Source organism: Leptopilina heterotoma, unplaced genomic scaffold (genome assembly GCF_015476425.1).
Source record: "Leptopilina heterotoma isolate Lh14 unplaced genomic scaffold, ASM1547642v1 Lhet_21, whole genome shotgun sequence".
NCBI classification, from domain to species: Eukaryota; Metazoa; Arthropoda; class Insecta; order Hymenoptera; family Figitidae; genus Leptopilina; species Leptopilina heterotoma.
Window position 1 is genome coordinate 1699376 of NW_025110925.1, and position 15221 is coordinate 1714596.

The window sequence follows — 15221 nt, forward strand, 5'->3', positions numbered from 1 at the left end:
ATTTAATAAATTTCCACACAGACATTAAATTATTTACATAAATAATTCTTTGAAGGAATTCAATTATTTTGAGTCATTTTAATAAAATTTTTTGCAAAATTCAATTATTTTCATAAATAACAATATTCATCACAAGAATTCAATTATTTTGAAAATTAATAAATTTCTTCATGAAAATTCAATTATTTACAAAAATTCTAATAAAATTTTTGGCAAGAATTCAATTATTTTCGAAAATATTTAATAAATTGTCACACAGACATTTAATTATTGTCAAAAATTTTAATTGAAATTATGTTTGAAAACGTTTTGCAATTTAATGAAAAAGACAAGAAATTAAAATATAGAATGGAATTTTTGTCAGGTTTGTGAATTATCTAAAACGAGTTTTTTTGGTCATCAAAATTAATTATCGAGTGCGAAGTCTGTTATTAATGTAGATCATAGATTTAAAGGAGAAATTTAGTTAAAAATTCTTGAAAATAATAATTGAATTTATCACTCGGTCATCTTTGGTTATTATTACAAAACATGAAGAAATCAATGACTCCGAGTCGAAGACTCGGAGTTATCGATATCTTCATGTTTTATAGTTGTGAAAAATTTAATTTATAATTTAAAGTAAAATGTTCTCTTATTATTTGACTTGGACTGATGGTTATATTTTTGTCAGTAATTGATCCGTATTTTTTAAATTTTTGGTTCGTAAAGTCCGTATTTTTAAATACTTTCACAAAACTAGTTATTTATTCTGCATTTTCCAAAAAAAATGTGATTTTAATAAAGTTTTAAATTTTGCAGGGAATAGAAAGATTGTAACTCCTGTGCATCGAACAACGTCTGAAACTATACGATTGTCTGATCCAGATAAATTACTACCACCAGCTAATTTAGCTGTACAAAGTAATTCAACTCCGAATAATAACCAGTGCCGTAAAAAGACTTCCTCCTTCCAAATAACGAGCGTCACAGTCGCTTGCCGCATGAGCAACGATGCTGGAGAGGATTCGAACGACGACTTGGATGAGTCGCACACTGAGGACAATTCCGTGGAGCATTCACGGATCACGGACCTTGAGACGCCGAGCTATTCAGAAGACACGTTCTCCAAGGAAGACGTCTTCTTCAACACGAGTAACGTGGCCCTCGGCACGGCGCCGGTGATCCCAACCAGCTCCCAATACGGCCTCGCAATAGTGCCGTCCGAAGGGAGCAACGTCAGCAACTCTGTCAACGAAAACAACATTAACAATTTGGACATTGCCTCTGTCACGGACAACAACATCATCAACCTGATTTCCGCGGGCGCAAAGCAGGACCCCGAACTCCGCGAGGTTCACTCTCACGGCAGGAACGAGCGGTTCAAAGTTGTCAAAATCGAAAGTACCGAGCCTTTCAAGCGTGGACGATGGACGTGTATGGACTACCTCGACCACACTTCGGTCAATCAGTCCAATGTCATTGGAGGTGCCAAAGTTCCCGATCCGAACGAGGTGTGCATATCGTACGGAGTCACGGACAGTGGAATCGTCGTGCCTGATGCACTCAAGCAGAATGCCGTTGGGGACGAGAAAGGTTCGCCCTTCAATCTTTATATTTGCAAAATCCAGGCTTCGTACTCGTCAGCTACTAAAATCTACTTTTTACGATTTCCTACTATTTGGATACTTTTCCTTAAATTTGTGGCACTAAAAGCTACTTTTTTCTATCTTTAAGAATTTGCACTATTTTAAATTCGCTAATAGTTGGAATAAAAAAATTATTCTCAAAAATTTTAATTGAACTCTAAGAAACAATTCAACAAATTTTAATTAAATTCTTTCAAACGATTCAAAAATTTTCATAACTTCAATTATTTTCAATATCTAATATTGTAATTAAATATTTTCCAACAGAATTCAATTTAAAAAAATTTTTTTTTTAATTATTCTTTAATAATTTTATTAAAATTCTTGAAAAGAATTCAATTATGTAAAAGAATTTTGATATAATTTATTTATTAGAATGTAATAATTATTTTCAATACATTTTTAATTAAATTTCTTAAAAGAATTTAATTATTTTCAAAAATTTTAATGAAATTCTTCGTATTATTTGAATTATTTCCAAAAATTATTAATTGAATTCTTCGTAGAAATTCAATTGATTTAAAAAATTTCTCGAAATTCAATTATTTTCAATATCTATAGGTACTATTTCAATAAAATTTCCCAAAAGAATTTAATGATTTAAAAGAAAATGTAATAAAATTTGTCGCAAAAATTCAATGACTTTCATAAGTTATAAAATTCTTTGGAATTAATTCAATTATTTTCAATACAATATTTACAGAAATTCAATTATTTAATTAATTTAATTTCTATTATTTTTAATACAATTTTCTATGAATTCTTCGACAAAAGCAATTATTCTTGGGAATTTTATTAAAATTCTTCTAAAGAATTCAATTATTTTTTACAAATTTGATATAATTTGTTTATTAGAATTTAATAATTATTTCCAATAGATTTTTAATTAAATTTCTTGAAAGAATTTAATTATTTTCAAAAATTTTAATAAAATTCTTGGTAACAAATTCCAGGGTTAACACAGGTCAGGGAAAAATCAGGGATTTTTATTAAAAGTACTGGAAAAAATTAAATTTTTAGAATTCATAAGAAAATTCTGATATTTTTTTATATTTTTTTGTTTAACTCATAAACTGTGAAATTATCACAATTTATCAAAGAATTTTAGTTAAAAATAATTGAAAAAATTGATATAAATGATAGAAATTGATAAATTGATAATAATTAAAAAAATTGAATTTTAGAGAAGTTGTCAATAATTGGAGAAATTCAATTATTTTCAAAAATTTCAAAAAACTTAACATTCTTGGCAAAATTTTAATTGCTTTCATGAAATTTTCCTTAACATTCAATAACATTCAATATCTACTATTTTAATAAAATTTTCTAAATGAATTCAATTATTTATAAAAAAATTTTGATGAAATTCTACGCAAACATTTAATTATTTTCATAAATAATAAAAATTTCACATGAATTCGAATTAAATTCAAAAATTTTTTTAAAATTTTCGTTAAAATTTCAATTATCTGTATAAATAATAAAATTATTCTCCGAAATTCAATTATATTTAAAAATTCTTGGCAAAATTTCAATTATTGGTAAAAATTTTCATCAAAATTCAATGATTTTCAATATCTGCTATTCTGACAAAATTTTCCAAAAGATGTCAGTTATTTAAAAAAAATTTTAATAAAATTTTACGCTAACATTTAATTACTTATTTTCATAGATAAAAATTTCACAGAAATCCAATTATTTACAAATTTAAAAAAGTTTTTTTGCAATAATTCAATTATTTTTATAGATTATAAATGTTTTTACAGGAATTTAATTATTTTCATAAGTAATAAAATTCTTTTTAGAAATTAAATTATTTACATTGAAAATAAAACACATTGCAGAATTTCAATTAATTTTAATACAATTTTAATCGAATTCCTTGAAAATTGTAATTATTCTTAAAAATCTTATTAAAATTCGTCGAAAGAATTCAATTATAAGAAATATTCAATTATTCAATAAATTATTTAGTTTTGTATTTAAATAATTTTATTCTCACAGAATTTTTTAATAAAAATTGATTTAAAAATGAATTTCAGTTAAAATTTTAGCTAATAATTGAATATTAAAAGAATATTAAGTATAGCGTGAATTTTTAGAAATAATTGAATTTTCAAAAAGTTTCAAATTAAAATTTTTGAAAATCTGAATTTGTCCAACTTTTAATTTAAAACTCTGTAGAACTAATTTTTTTGGAAAAATTTAATTGCATTTTTTTTAAATTATTTGAAGTTTCTTTTTCTAATATAAATATTTAATTGAAGAATTTCTGAATAATCAAAATTTCGTAAAATTGAATTGTAAACAAAAAAATTTGAAAATTCTCAAAAAAAAATTGCAGTTTTAATTTTTAGAAATCCGGTTAAACTTCAAAAAGGCGGCTTTACATTGAAATCATTTAAAATATTTTAATTCCAGTGAAAAATAAATAGATATTGAAATATTTATTTGAACAAAAATTATTCTATTCTTGAATGTAATTTAATTTAGAAATTATGAAAAGATTGAGATGTCAAATTTTATTTTTCGATAGCTACTTTTTTACAACTTTTTTCAGTCCTGAAACTACACGGAAAAATTTAAGGTGCACATGTTGTATGTTTTGAAAAATTTGTCCAATAATTAACTTGAATTTATATAAAAACAATAGGAAATAATAAATGTGAAGTGAATTAATTATACTGCCGCAAAAATTTATTATCGAGTACGAAGCCTGAAAATCAGCGCCGAAAACTTTGTCTAAATTTGTGTTTTGAATTTTAGGTAGAAGCTTGGACTTGAATGGTCATGTAACTCATCAAGAACTGCACGGAATGATGGGAATGGCGGGCGGAGCTGGAACAATACCTGGAGCGAGTTATGCAATGAACAATTCAATTGCTCAGAATATACAGCATAACGCAGTGCAGGTTCAGTCTCAGAATCAGGTTCCCCAGTACTTCCAGTCGTCGAATTTAGCCTCTCAACAACAACCACCCGGAAGTCAAGGGTCGACCCTGCCCGCCAACCTGCAGTCCAACCTTCCCAACAGCCTCGGCCATCCGCAGAGCATGCCCCAAGGCTCCATCTCCATTCTTCCTCAAGCCAGCAACGGCGTGCCAACTCAAGCGAACTTAGCCCTATCGAAGGATGAAACCTACGTGACAGTCAACTCGCAAGGCCAATCTCTGCCAGCAACAAATGTATGCCCCCCCAATTTTGTCCAGCAACCTTCAATACCAACCTCCCAGCCCAACATACAGCTCTCGCATCAGCCCCAACAACCGCAGCATCCACAACAACAACAACAACAACAGCCACAACTCTCCCAACAACCCCAACACTCACCACAAGTTCAGCATTCTCAACAAGTTCAACATTCTCAGCAGCAAGTTCAACATTCTCAACAAATCCCCCACCCAACAATCCCCCAACAGGTCCAACATCCCCAGCAAGTCCAACACCAGCAGCAGGTTCAACTTCCCCAACAAGTGCAACAACACCCCCAACAAGTGCAACATCCTCAACAAGTGCAACACCAACAGCAAGTTCAAATACCCCATTCCCACCCCCAACAACAAGTTCAACAACAACAGCAACAACAACAACAACAACACCCCCAACACATTCAACAAATGCAACAAATCCCCCAAATGACACAAATCTCCGAGCCAATGACATCCGCCATGCAGGGAATGCAGGGCATTCAAAATATTCACCAAGTTCCTCAATCTGGCGCCCAGTCACAGTCATCGATTCACATTCCTGGCGCGCCATTGCAAACGCAGGTTATTAATCAAAGCCAAATGCAACCGCAGGGCAGTAATCCCCAAGTACAGATGACGCAAGTTCCTGCCAATTGTCAAAGTGTGCCAGTCGGGGCAATCGGTGGCATTCAACAAGGGAACATGACGTTCCATCAAACTGACCAGGAGCAGGACTCCATTTCGAACATTCAGGTTGTGTCTGGAGCACAATCGACCGAACAAGCGGTTGGCGAGACGCTCGCCGAAGTCACGCAGAATGCTGATGATCAGCCACCTGTCGAAGACACTGAAAGGTAACTTTTTTTAATTACTTTTTTTATTTTGCCCTGCACAATGGAAACAATGTCTGCACTTTGAACTTTGATTCATACCACTTTTTCAACTTTAAAAATTCATTTTTTTCTGGCGGATTTTGAAAGTATTTAGGCCTACATATTTCTAGAACTTTTACACTTTAATTTTAACCCTTTCGTGCCCCCGAGAAACCTAACGTTGGATTTTGTTGAATTTTATTACTCAGGGGTTTTTGGGATCCTTGATTACGAATCTGAAGTCAGGTTTACAAAATTCAAAATGGCGGATCCAATATGGAGGTCATTTTTTCAAAATTGCTCAAATTTATATAAAACTTGTATGCTACTCGGGGGTTTTTTATCATTTCCCATATAAATAAATTAGAAAATAAAATAGAAGCTATAATTTTCTAAATTACAAATTGAATCTAATATAAAAATAATTTAACAAATGGCAAATTTAAAAATTTAAATTTAGATTTAAAAATTTTATTAAATTTAAATTTAAAAATTTTATTAAAATTCGTCGAAAGAATTGAATTAATCAAAAATTTGTTCATAAAATTCTTTCGGAAAATTCAATTTTAAAAACATGCAATTTTTCAATAAATTGTTTTTATTTTGTATTTTTAAATAATTGAATTCTAGTAGAATTTTCTAATAAAAATTGATTTAAAAATGCATTTCAGTTAAAATTTTATATTATAATTGAATATTAAAATTATTCGAAAACATTTGGGGTTTTGCAAATATTTTCCAAACAGCATAATTTATCTTCTATTGAAATTTGGCAAACTAACTTCTTCGTTTTTGAATTTAAAAATTTTTATCCAAAAATGTTCATTACAAGACTTGAAATTAACATCGAGCATTGTTTTATTATATATGGGGCATTCCACGCCAAGTCGGACACCTGTTGACTTTTGCATCTCCGATTTTTTTCAAATATTTTTTTTCTTTTAGTGCTGGTTGAAAGGAACTTCCATGATTTTTTTCAAATTTTTTCATGAAGTAATTTAAGAGATCTGGGTTTTTGAAAAATCACGTTTTTTACATAAATTTTTTTTTTAAATGCTTATAACTCGGACAAAAATTGATCAAATTGGACGTTCGATATATGAAAATTTTTGTTTTTACACGTAGTTTTTGATAAAAATATTAAAAAAAATTTTTTTTTTAATTTACCAAAAAAATTTTAAATTTTAAAAATAAAATTTAATTTTTAAGAATGTATGTATCGATCGATTTTTTTCAAAATTTTTTGTAAGAAACTGGTACTAAATTAAGAATTTTTAATCCTTGTCTGATTGTGGGCAAACGATGGGATCTATTTATTTTGTAATTTTTAATTTTTGTATACGCAGTGAAAACGGTAGGTAGCCAAATGCGTAACTTGACATTTGACCAAATCACGCAAATTTTTCAAACCAAAACTGTTTTCAGACTGAGTCTCTCCGAACTTAACCTTCTTACTGTTTAAAAAAGTGATTTGATCAAATTGCAAGTTAGGCATTTGGCTACCTACCGTTTTACAAAAATTAAAAATTTCAAAATAAATAGATCCCATCGTTTGCCCACAATCAGACAAGGATTAAAAATTCTTAATTTAGTACCAGTTTCTTACAAAAAATTTTGAAAAAAATCGATCGATACATACATTCTTAAAAATTAAATTTTATTTTTAAAATTTAAAATTTTTTTGGTAAATTAAAAAAAAATTTTTTTTTAATATTTTTATCAAAAACTACGTGTAAAAACAAAAATTTTCATATATCGAACGTCCAATTTGATCAATTTTTGTCCGAGTTATAAGCATTTAAAAAAAAAATTTATGTAAAAAACGTGATTTTTCAAAAACCCAGATCTCTTAAATTACTTCATGAAAAAATTTGAAAAAAATCATGGAAGTTCCTTTCAACCAGCACTAAAAGAAAAAAAATATTTGAAAAAAATCGGAGATGCAAAAGTCAAAAGGTGTCCGACTTGGCGTGGAATGCCCCATATATTAATTTGGAGAATTTTAGAGAAATTACAAATGATTGCAGAAATTCAATTACGGTCACATAATCTTTAAAAATTTTCGTCAAAATTTAAATTGTCTTTATAAGTAATAAAATTCTTCTCCGAAATTCAATTATTTTCAAAAATTTTAATAAAATTCTTGTTAAAATTTCAATTATTTTCAAAAATGTTCCTGAATTCAATGATTTTTAAAATCTACTATTTTAATAACATTTTCCAAAAGAATTCAATTATGCAAGTAATAAAATTCTTTTTGGGAATTCAATTATTTTAATAAATAATAAAACTCACTGCAGAATTTCAATTAATTTAGGTATATAATTTTAATCGAACTTCTCGAAAAGTATATTTATTCTTAAAAATTTTATTAAAATTCATCGAAAGAATTCAATTAATCAAAAATTTGTTTAGAAAATTCAATTTTAAGAAACATGCAATTATTCAATAAATTGTTTTTATTTTGTATTTAAATAATTGATTTCTAGTAGAATTTTCTAATAAAAATTGATTTAAAAATGGATTTCAGTTAAAATTTTATATTATAATTGAATATTAAAATTATTCGAAAACATCAATAACTTCTTTTTTAAATAAATATTTAATCATTATTATTTTAATTTGAACCCTTTTCAAAATGAATTTTTTAAAATTTTTTTATAAATAATTAAATTCCATCGAGAAATTTTATTAAAAAATTGAAAATAATTGAAATCTGACGTAGAATTTTATTAAAATTTTTTTTAAATTATTGAATTAATGTGAAAAGTTTTATTTTTTAAAAGAATTTTATTATTTATGAAAATAATTGATTTCTTGCGAAGAATTTTTTTCAAATTTTTTTAAATAATTGAATTCCCATAAAAAAATGTATAATATTATTTGTGAAAATAATTGAATTCTTGGATTGTATTGAAAATAATTGAATTAAATAAGAAAATTTTATTAAAATTGCAATTTTATTAACTAAATCTTGTAAAGAATTTTGTCAAAATTTGTTTAAATAATAGAATTTTTGAAAGAATTTTATTTAAATTTTTCGAAATAATTGAATTTGTGAGAACTTTTTTTTCAATTCTCTGAATATATTTGAATTCTTTTGAGAAACTTCATTAAAAAATTAAAAATAATTGAATTGGTGCGAAGAAATTTATAAAAAAAAAAAAATTGGTAAGTAATTGAATTCCTGTGAAATTTTTATTAAAATTTTGTTTAAATAATTGAATTCTTTTGAAAAATTTTATGTATTAAAAATGATTGAATTGAGGAAAATTTTTAAAAATAATTGAAATTTTCATATGAATTTCATTAAGTTTTTTGAAAATAATTTAATTTCGGTGAAGAATTTTATTATTTATAAAGATAATTGAAATTTTGACGAGAATTTTTTTTTTTAATTTTTGAACATAATTGAATTTATGCGAAGAAGTTTATCACGTTTGAAAATAATTTAATTTCTGTAATCAGTTGTTTTTAAAATTTCTTTTTAAATTCATTAAAAATTGAAATTTTCTAAAATTTCACATTGTAACCTTTGAAGTTCATCTATTTATGAAGATTGTAAAAGCAACTCTTTTGAAATACAATTAATTTTGAAATTTTTAAGTAAAATTTTTCATTATATAATTTATAAGTAATAATTTTATTAATTTTATGATAGTTTTTGAAGAATGAAGTTATTTAAAAAGAAATTTTTGTCAAAAATTGAAAAAATTGAAGGTTTTGTATTAGAATTCTTGACAATTTCATAGCTTATGAGGCAAGCAAAAAAGACACTAAAATTTAGATTTTTCTTAAAAATTTCAAAAAATTTAATTTTTGCTAGTACTTTTAATAAAAATCCCTGACCTATGGCAACCCTGTTATATGTAATTTAACCGTGACTGGGGTCCTTTTAAAATAAAATTGGGTCTTATTGACGAAATCAAATACCAACCGAGAGTACACAAATTTCACATGTTTCAAAATAGTAATGTCTTCAATTCAATGGCATATCTTTCTCTTACAGCTGAACCTTCTTTTTTTATATAGACGCAATAAGAAATTTTTTCTTAGACAAAAGAACCAAATAGTTTTTGTTAAACACGTTAACTTCCACCTTAGATAGCTATTAACTTAAATATAGATTTTTATATTAATTTTCATATTTTATGAACATTGGTGACTAACTTTTTCCCATCAGAATAAATATAAAGAATTAACACATTTAATTTTGTTGTTCTAGGGAAACGTAGATGCTATACAGCGTGCAAATTCTGTATAATTTCTACCAATCGTTATAGAACAGTGTCTATAATAATTGTCAAATCATGAATTTTATTAAAATTAATTTTTTATCTTTATAACATAGAATCGTTTAAGCAAATATATAGTTGATATTGAACGCCTTATCAATTGGCGTATAGCTTTAGAAAAACAGCGTGTTAGTCGTCTGTTTTATTAGTAATAAATATCTCAAGAAGAAGAGTGAACTCTATTAAAGTCTTAAAATATTCAGACTAGTAGCATCCGCGCTTCAGATGATTATCAACCTTTTCAATGTTATTCGACTTAATATTGTCGACAGTACCTGAAAATAATTTTTAAAAATTTTCGTTTATGATGCTCAGTGGTCGAGAATTCAGACGGCGGTAATGATATATCAATCTTAAATAGATGATGATTTTATTGTTAGACTTGAACTACAGTAAATTTAGCTGAAGGACAGATTCTACAACATTTGCTTATCTTGTGTATTTCAACGAATAATACTGCTTTTACATTTTTTTCATAAATTATTAATTTATTTTTTGTATTTCTATTTTTGCCACTAAAAAGAATTATCGTCACTATTAAATTTTAATCATTCTCAATTTCATTTTGCTATTAAGTAACAAATTGTGTTTGTTTTTCAAATGTACAATGATATTTTCAATTTTGAATAAAAGAAAAAACTTGTTTTTCAAGTGTAGGTTGATGGTTTTTATGGGAATTTCAAATTCACAAAATTGTTAAGGATTATTGCACATATTTAATGAAAAGAATTTTTTCTTTTTAAGTGACTTCTGGCATAGCCAAGTGTCAAAACAAACTGTATTAAGTTTAATGTTGGCACTAGAAAGCTTTTGCGTCATGCACTTGGAGTAATATCATTTATTTCATTCTAATGATTCAGAAATAGACCTGGTTTACATATTTTCTTAAATGCATATTGTTATTCGCACATTCTTTCACACTTTCGACATCTTAATTATTAAAATATTCATTTGCATTTTTTTTACAAAAAAAAGTTTGTCTATGTTGCTGCTTGTAGATTTTTATATATTATATTCCTATTGCGATACATCTTTGGGACTGTTCATATACGGGGTCATTCACAAACTACGTCACGCTTTTTCGGACTGATTTTTACCCCCCCCCCCCTTCGTCACATTTTTTACAGACAAAACAATTTTTTTCCCACACTTCGTCACACACAGCTTGACACCCCCCCCCCCACCCCTAGGAGTGTGACGTAGTTTATGAACGACCCCTACCACGTGGACAACTCTTCACTCATTTTTACCCCCCACTCTTTTTTTTAAACTTGCCACGTGCTTATTGTACTTTTAGAAAAAGTAAAATTATTTCTTGTATTTAGTGAAATTTTATTAAATTATTTCTTATATGTTTAAAATTTATAAAACTTATTTTTGAATATTTTTCATGGGAGGAATTACTAGAATAATTATGAATCTGATCTAAATCAAATAATAAATAAACACTTTAAATTTTTTATACTTATGATATTATATTAAGTTTGGCAGCTTAAAAGTTTGAACATAACCTGAATTTAAAAAATGTCCCTGATTACGAATTCGATATCAGATTCCAAAAATTCAAAATGGTGGATCTAATATGTCAGATTATTTTTTGAAAATTTAAAGGATTCACTTGAAATTCATTATACTGAGGTTTTCGGGGTTGCTGATTACAAATCCAATATCAGATTTATAAAATCCAAAATGTCATTTTTGGTAAGAACAGTTATTATTTAGAAAAGTTGACAGTTTCTTTGACGGCTGTCAATGATCAATTTTCAAATTTGACATCATATTAGTAATCAGCGACTCCGTAAACCCTGTTATTGTCATTTTCGTTAAAAATCGTTATTATATAGAAAAGTTAACAGTTTTTTTGACAGCTGTCAATTATCAACATTCAAATTTGACACCATATTCGTAATCAGCGACTTCGAAAAACCCTATTACTATCTTTTTTTATTAAAAATGATCACTTTTTAGAAAAGTTGATAGTTGAATTGACAGCTGTCAACTGTAAACTTGTCAATCTGACATCATATTAGTAATCAGCGACTCCGTAAACCCTTTTATTGTCATTTTCGTTAAAAATCGTTATTATATAGAAAAGTTGATAGTTTCTATGACAGCTGTCAATTATCAAAATTCAAATTCGACATCATATTCGTAATCAGCGACTTCGAAAATCCTATTACTGTCTTTTTTATTAAAAATTATCATTTTTTAGTGAAGTTGACAGTTGTCAACTGTAAACTTGTCAATCTGACATCATATTCGTAATCAGCGACCTTGAAAACCCTTTTACTGACATTTTCTTTAAAAAAGTTATTATTTAGAAGAGTTGACATTTTCTTTGACAGCTGTCAACTGTCAAAATTCAAATTTGATATCATATTCGTAATCAGCGACTTCGAAAACCCTATTACTGCCTTTTTTTTATTCAAAATGATCACTTTTTAGAGAAGTTGACAGTTGAATTGACAGCTGTCAACTGTAAACTTGTCAATCTGACATCATATTCGTAATCATCGACCTCGATATCCCTAGTACTGCCATTTTCATTAAAAACAGTTATTTTTTGGAAAAGTTGATAGTTTCTATGACAGCTGTCAATTATCAAAATTCAAATTCGACATCATATTCGTAATCAGCGACTTCGAAAATCCTATTACTGTCTTTTTTATTAAAAATTATCACTTTTTAGAGAAGTTGACAGTTGTCAACTGTAAACTTGTCAATCTGACATCATATTCGTAATCAGCGACCTTGAAAACCCTTTTACTGATATTTTCTTCAAAAAAGTTATTATTTAGAAGAGTTGACATTTTCTTTGACAGCTGTCAACTGTCAAAATTCAAATTTGATATCATATTCGTAATCAGCGACTTCGAAAACCCTTTTACTGCCATTTTCATTAAAAAGTTATTATTTAGAAGAGTTGACCTTTTTTTGACAGCTGTCAACTGTCAAATTCAAATTTGTTATCATATTCGTAATCAGTTACTTCGAAAACTTTATTACTGCCATTTTTATTAAAAACAGTTATTATTTAGAAAAGTTGACAGTTTCAATGACAGCTGTCATTTATCAAAATTCAAATTTGATATCATATTCATAATCAGCGACTTCGAAAACCCTATTATTGTCATTTTTATTAAAAATGATCACTTTTTAGAGAAGTTGACATTTGAATTGACAGCTGTCAACTGTAAACTTGTCAATCTGACATCATATTCGTAATCAGTGACCTCGGAAACGTTATTACTGACAATTTCACTAAAAACTATAATTATTTAGAAAAGTTGACAGTTTCTTTGACAGCTGTCAATTATCAAAATTCAAATTCGACATCACATTCGTAATCAGCGACTTCTAAAATCCTATTGCTATCTTTTTTTTTATTAAAAATGATCACTTTTTAGACAAGTTGACATTTGAATTGACAGCTGTCAACTGTAAACTTGTCAATCTGACATAATATTCGTGATCAGTGACCTCGAAATCTCTTTTACTGACATTTTTATTAAAATGTTATTATTTAGAAAAGAACCACACTTCTTTGAACTACGATAAATCGGCAAAAAATTAAGCTAGAAAAATTTTAAAAACAGATTCGTAAATCTTATAAAATTCCCAAAAAGATGAATCATATTTGATTGCAATAGCATTAATGTATTTTTATTTACTAATTACGAAAGAGATATGAAGAAATTTTTGATTTTTTTTTTCAATTTTCTAATCTCTAAGCTTTAACATGACAATACCAGAAAAATTTGAGAAAAAGTTTGAAATTCGTCAGGCATATTCATTGTCTTTTCCCCTTTAATTTAAACCTAATAATTTCTAAGATTCCAACTTTGTAAAATTACATATTTTTTGATAAATTAAATTATTGATATATAATGACAATTTACGATAAGATTTTAAATTTCTACTCACTAACCTTAGATACATAAAGCACAAACATTAGTTATAAACAAATTTGTTCGTTTTTGTTGAAATTTTTTTCAATTTATGATTAATGTGAAAATTTTAATGAACTTTGTTTCTTTTTTTCAGTATGTCGGGAACAAGCGCCGTAGCTATTGATAATAAAATTGAACAAGCTATGGTGAGTTGAACAGATTCTTTATAATATTATACAATTTCGATGTATTATGTACACGGACAGAAATTTTGTGCATTTATATATGATTCAGATTTGATAATCCTAATGATTATAATCTATTACAATTTATTGACATTTTGTATTTAATTTTTGTTCATTTTGTTTCTATATTTGCTTAAAAACTGTTTACCACTTGATCCCATTTATAAAAAGTGTCTAGAATCCTTTTTTCTGGAGATTTTAACGAATTTCTGTAAAAATGACATATCGGTGTTGCAAAATAATTATAGAGCTAATCTCTCGGTGAATCCTGGTAATGCAAGAAGGGGAAAAGTTTTTAGATTGTTTCCACTAACTACGGTCTGACTGAAAAAATGTTGTCATCATTAAAATTGATAGCTAGATTAAATGGAAGAGTTGGGATACCATTTCGCGAAACTAAGTGCGAATCTGAGTTTATTGTGATAGTTGACTGATTACTAGAATTTCTGATTTATTGAATCAATTCAATAGAGGAGTGAGTATTTTTTAAGAAAAGTACTAAAACTAATAATGGATTATTTACGGATAACACCAAAAATCATCAATGTTGCCTGAGACAGACTAAGAGACTGAGACAGACTCTTAGGATTTGAAAATTGTTACTTGAATTGATCTAAGAATTTCGATGTTTTAAATATTTCCAAGCTTGAACAGAAGGCGAAGTAATGAAGCATTAAGTAACGAATTATTTGGATGCAAAATCCTCACTGCCTAGAAATACTAATCTTATGAACTATGGAATAAAAATCAAGTCATTGAATTTAAGAATTAAACTTTAATGACATTAATTAGAGAGACATTAATTGAAGAAAATTTGACTTGGAAGGTACAGACAAAGTACCAAAGATATATTTGTAATTAAGCATTATAAAGACGTTCTGATTGATTAAAATGAACCATTCGATGACATTTATGATATCGTTAATAGACATTATGAAGAATGGTGATCTAATTGCTGGATCTTGTGGAAAACAACAAAATACAAAAATTGTGGATGTAATCCCTCCAATTGACATTTGCTGTGATCTTTTACGAAGATAATAATCTAAAAGAGATAGTTTACAGTTGGAAGGCAACCTTTAACTTATCAATTAAACTAATTA

At 27.3% G+C, this 15221-nt stretch overlaps 1 protein-coding gene across 1 annotated transcript in view; it reads left to right on the forward strand.

The window, feature by feature from the left end:
- The window catches only part of LOC122501517 (protein bunched, class 2/F/G isoform-like), a 34768-nt gene that overhangs the window by 13231 nt on the left and 6316 nt on the right, over positions 1-15221 (forward strand). The window contains exons 2-4 of the mRNA XM_043611043.1: positions 802-1575; positions 4395-5670; positions 14028-14079. Coding sequence (XP_043466978.1) covers positions 802-1575; positions 4395-5670; positions 14028-14079 — 2102 coding nt within the window. The remainder of the gene's footprint in view (positions 1-801; positions 1576-4394; positions 5671-14027; positions 14080-15221) is intronic.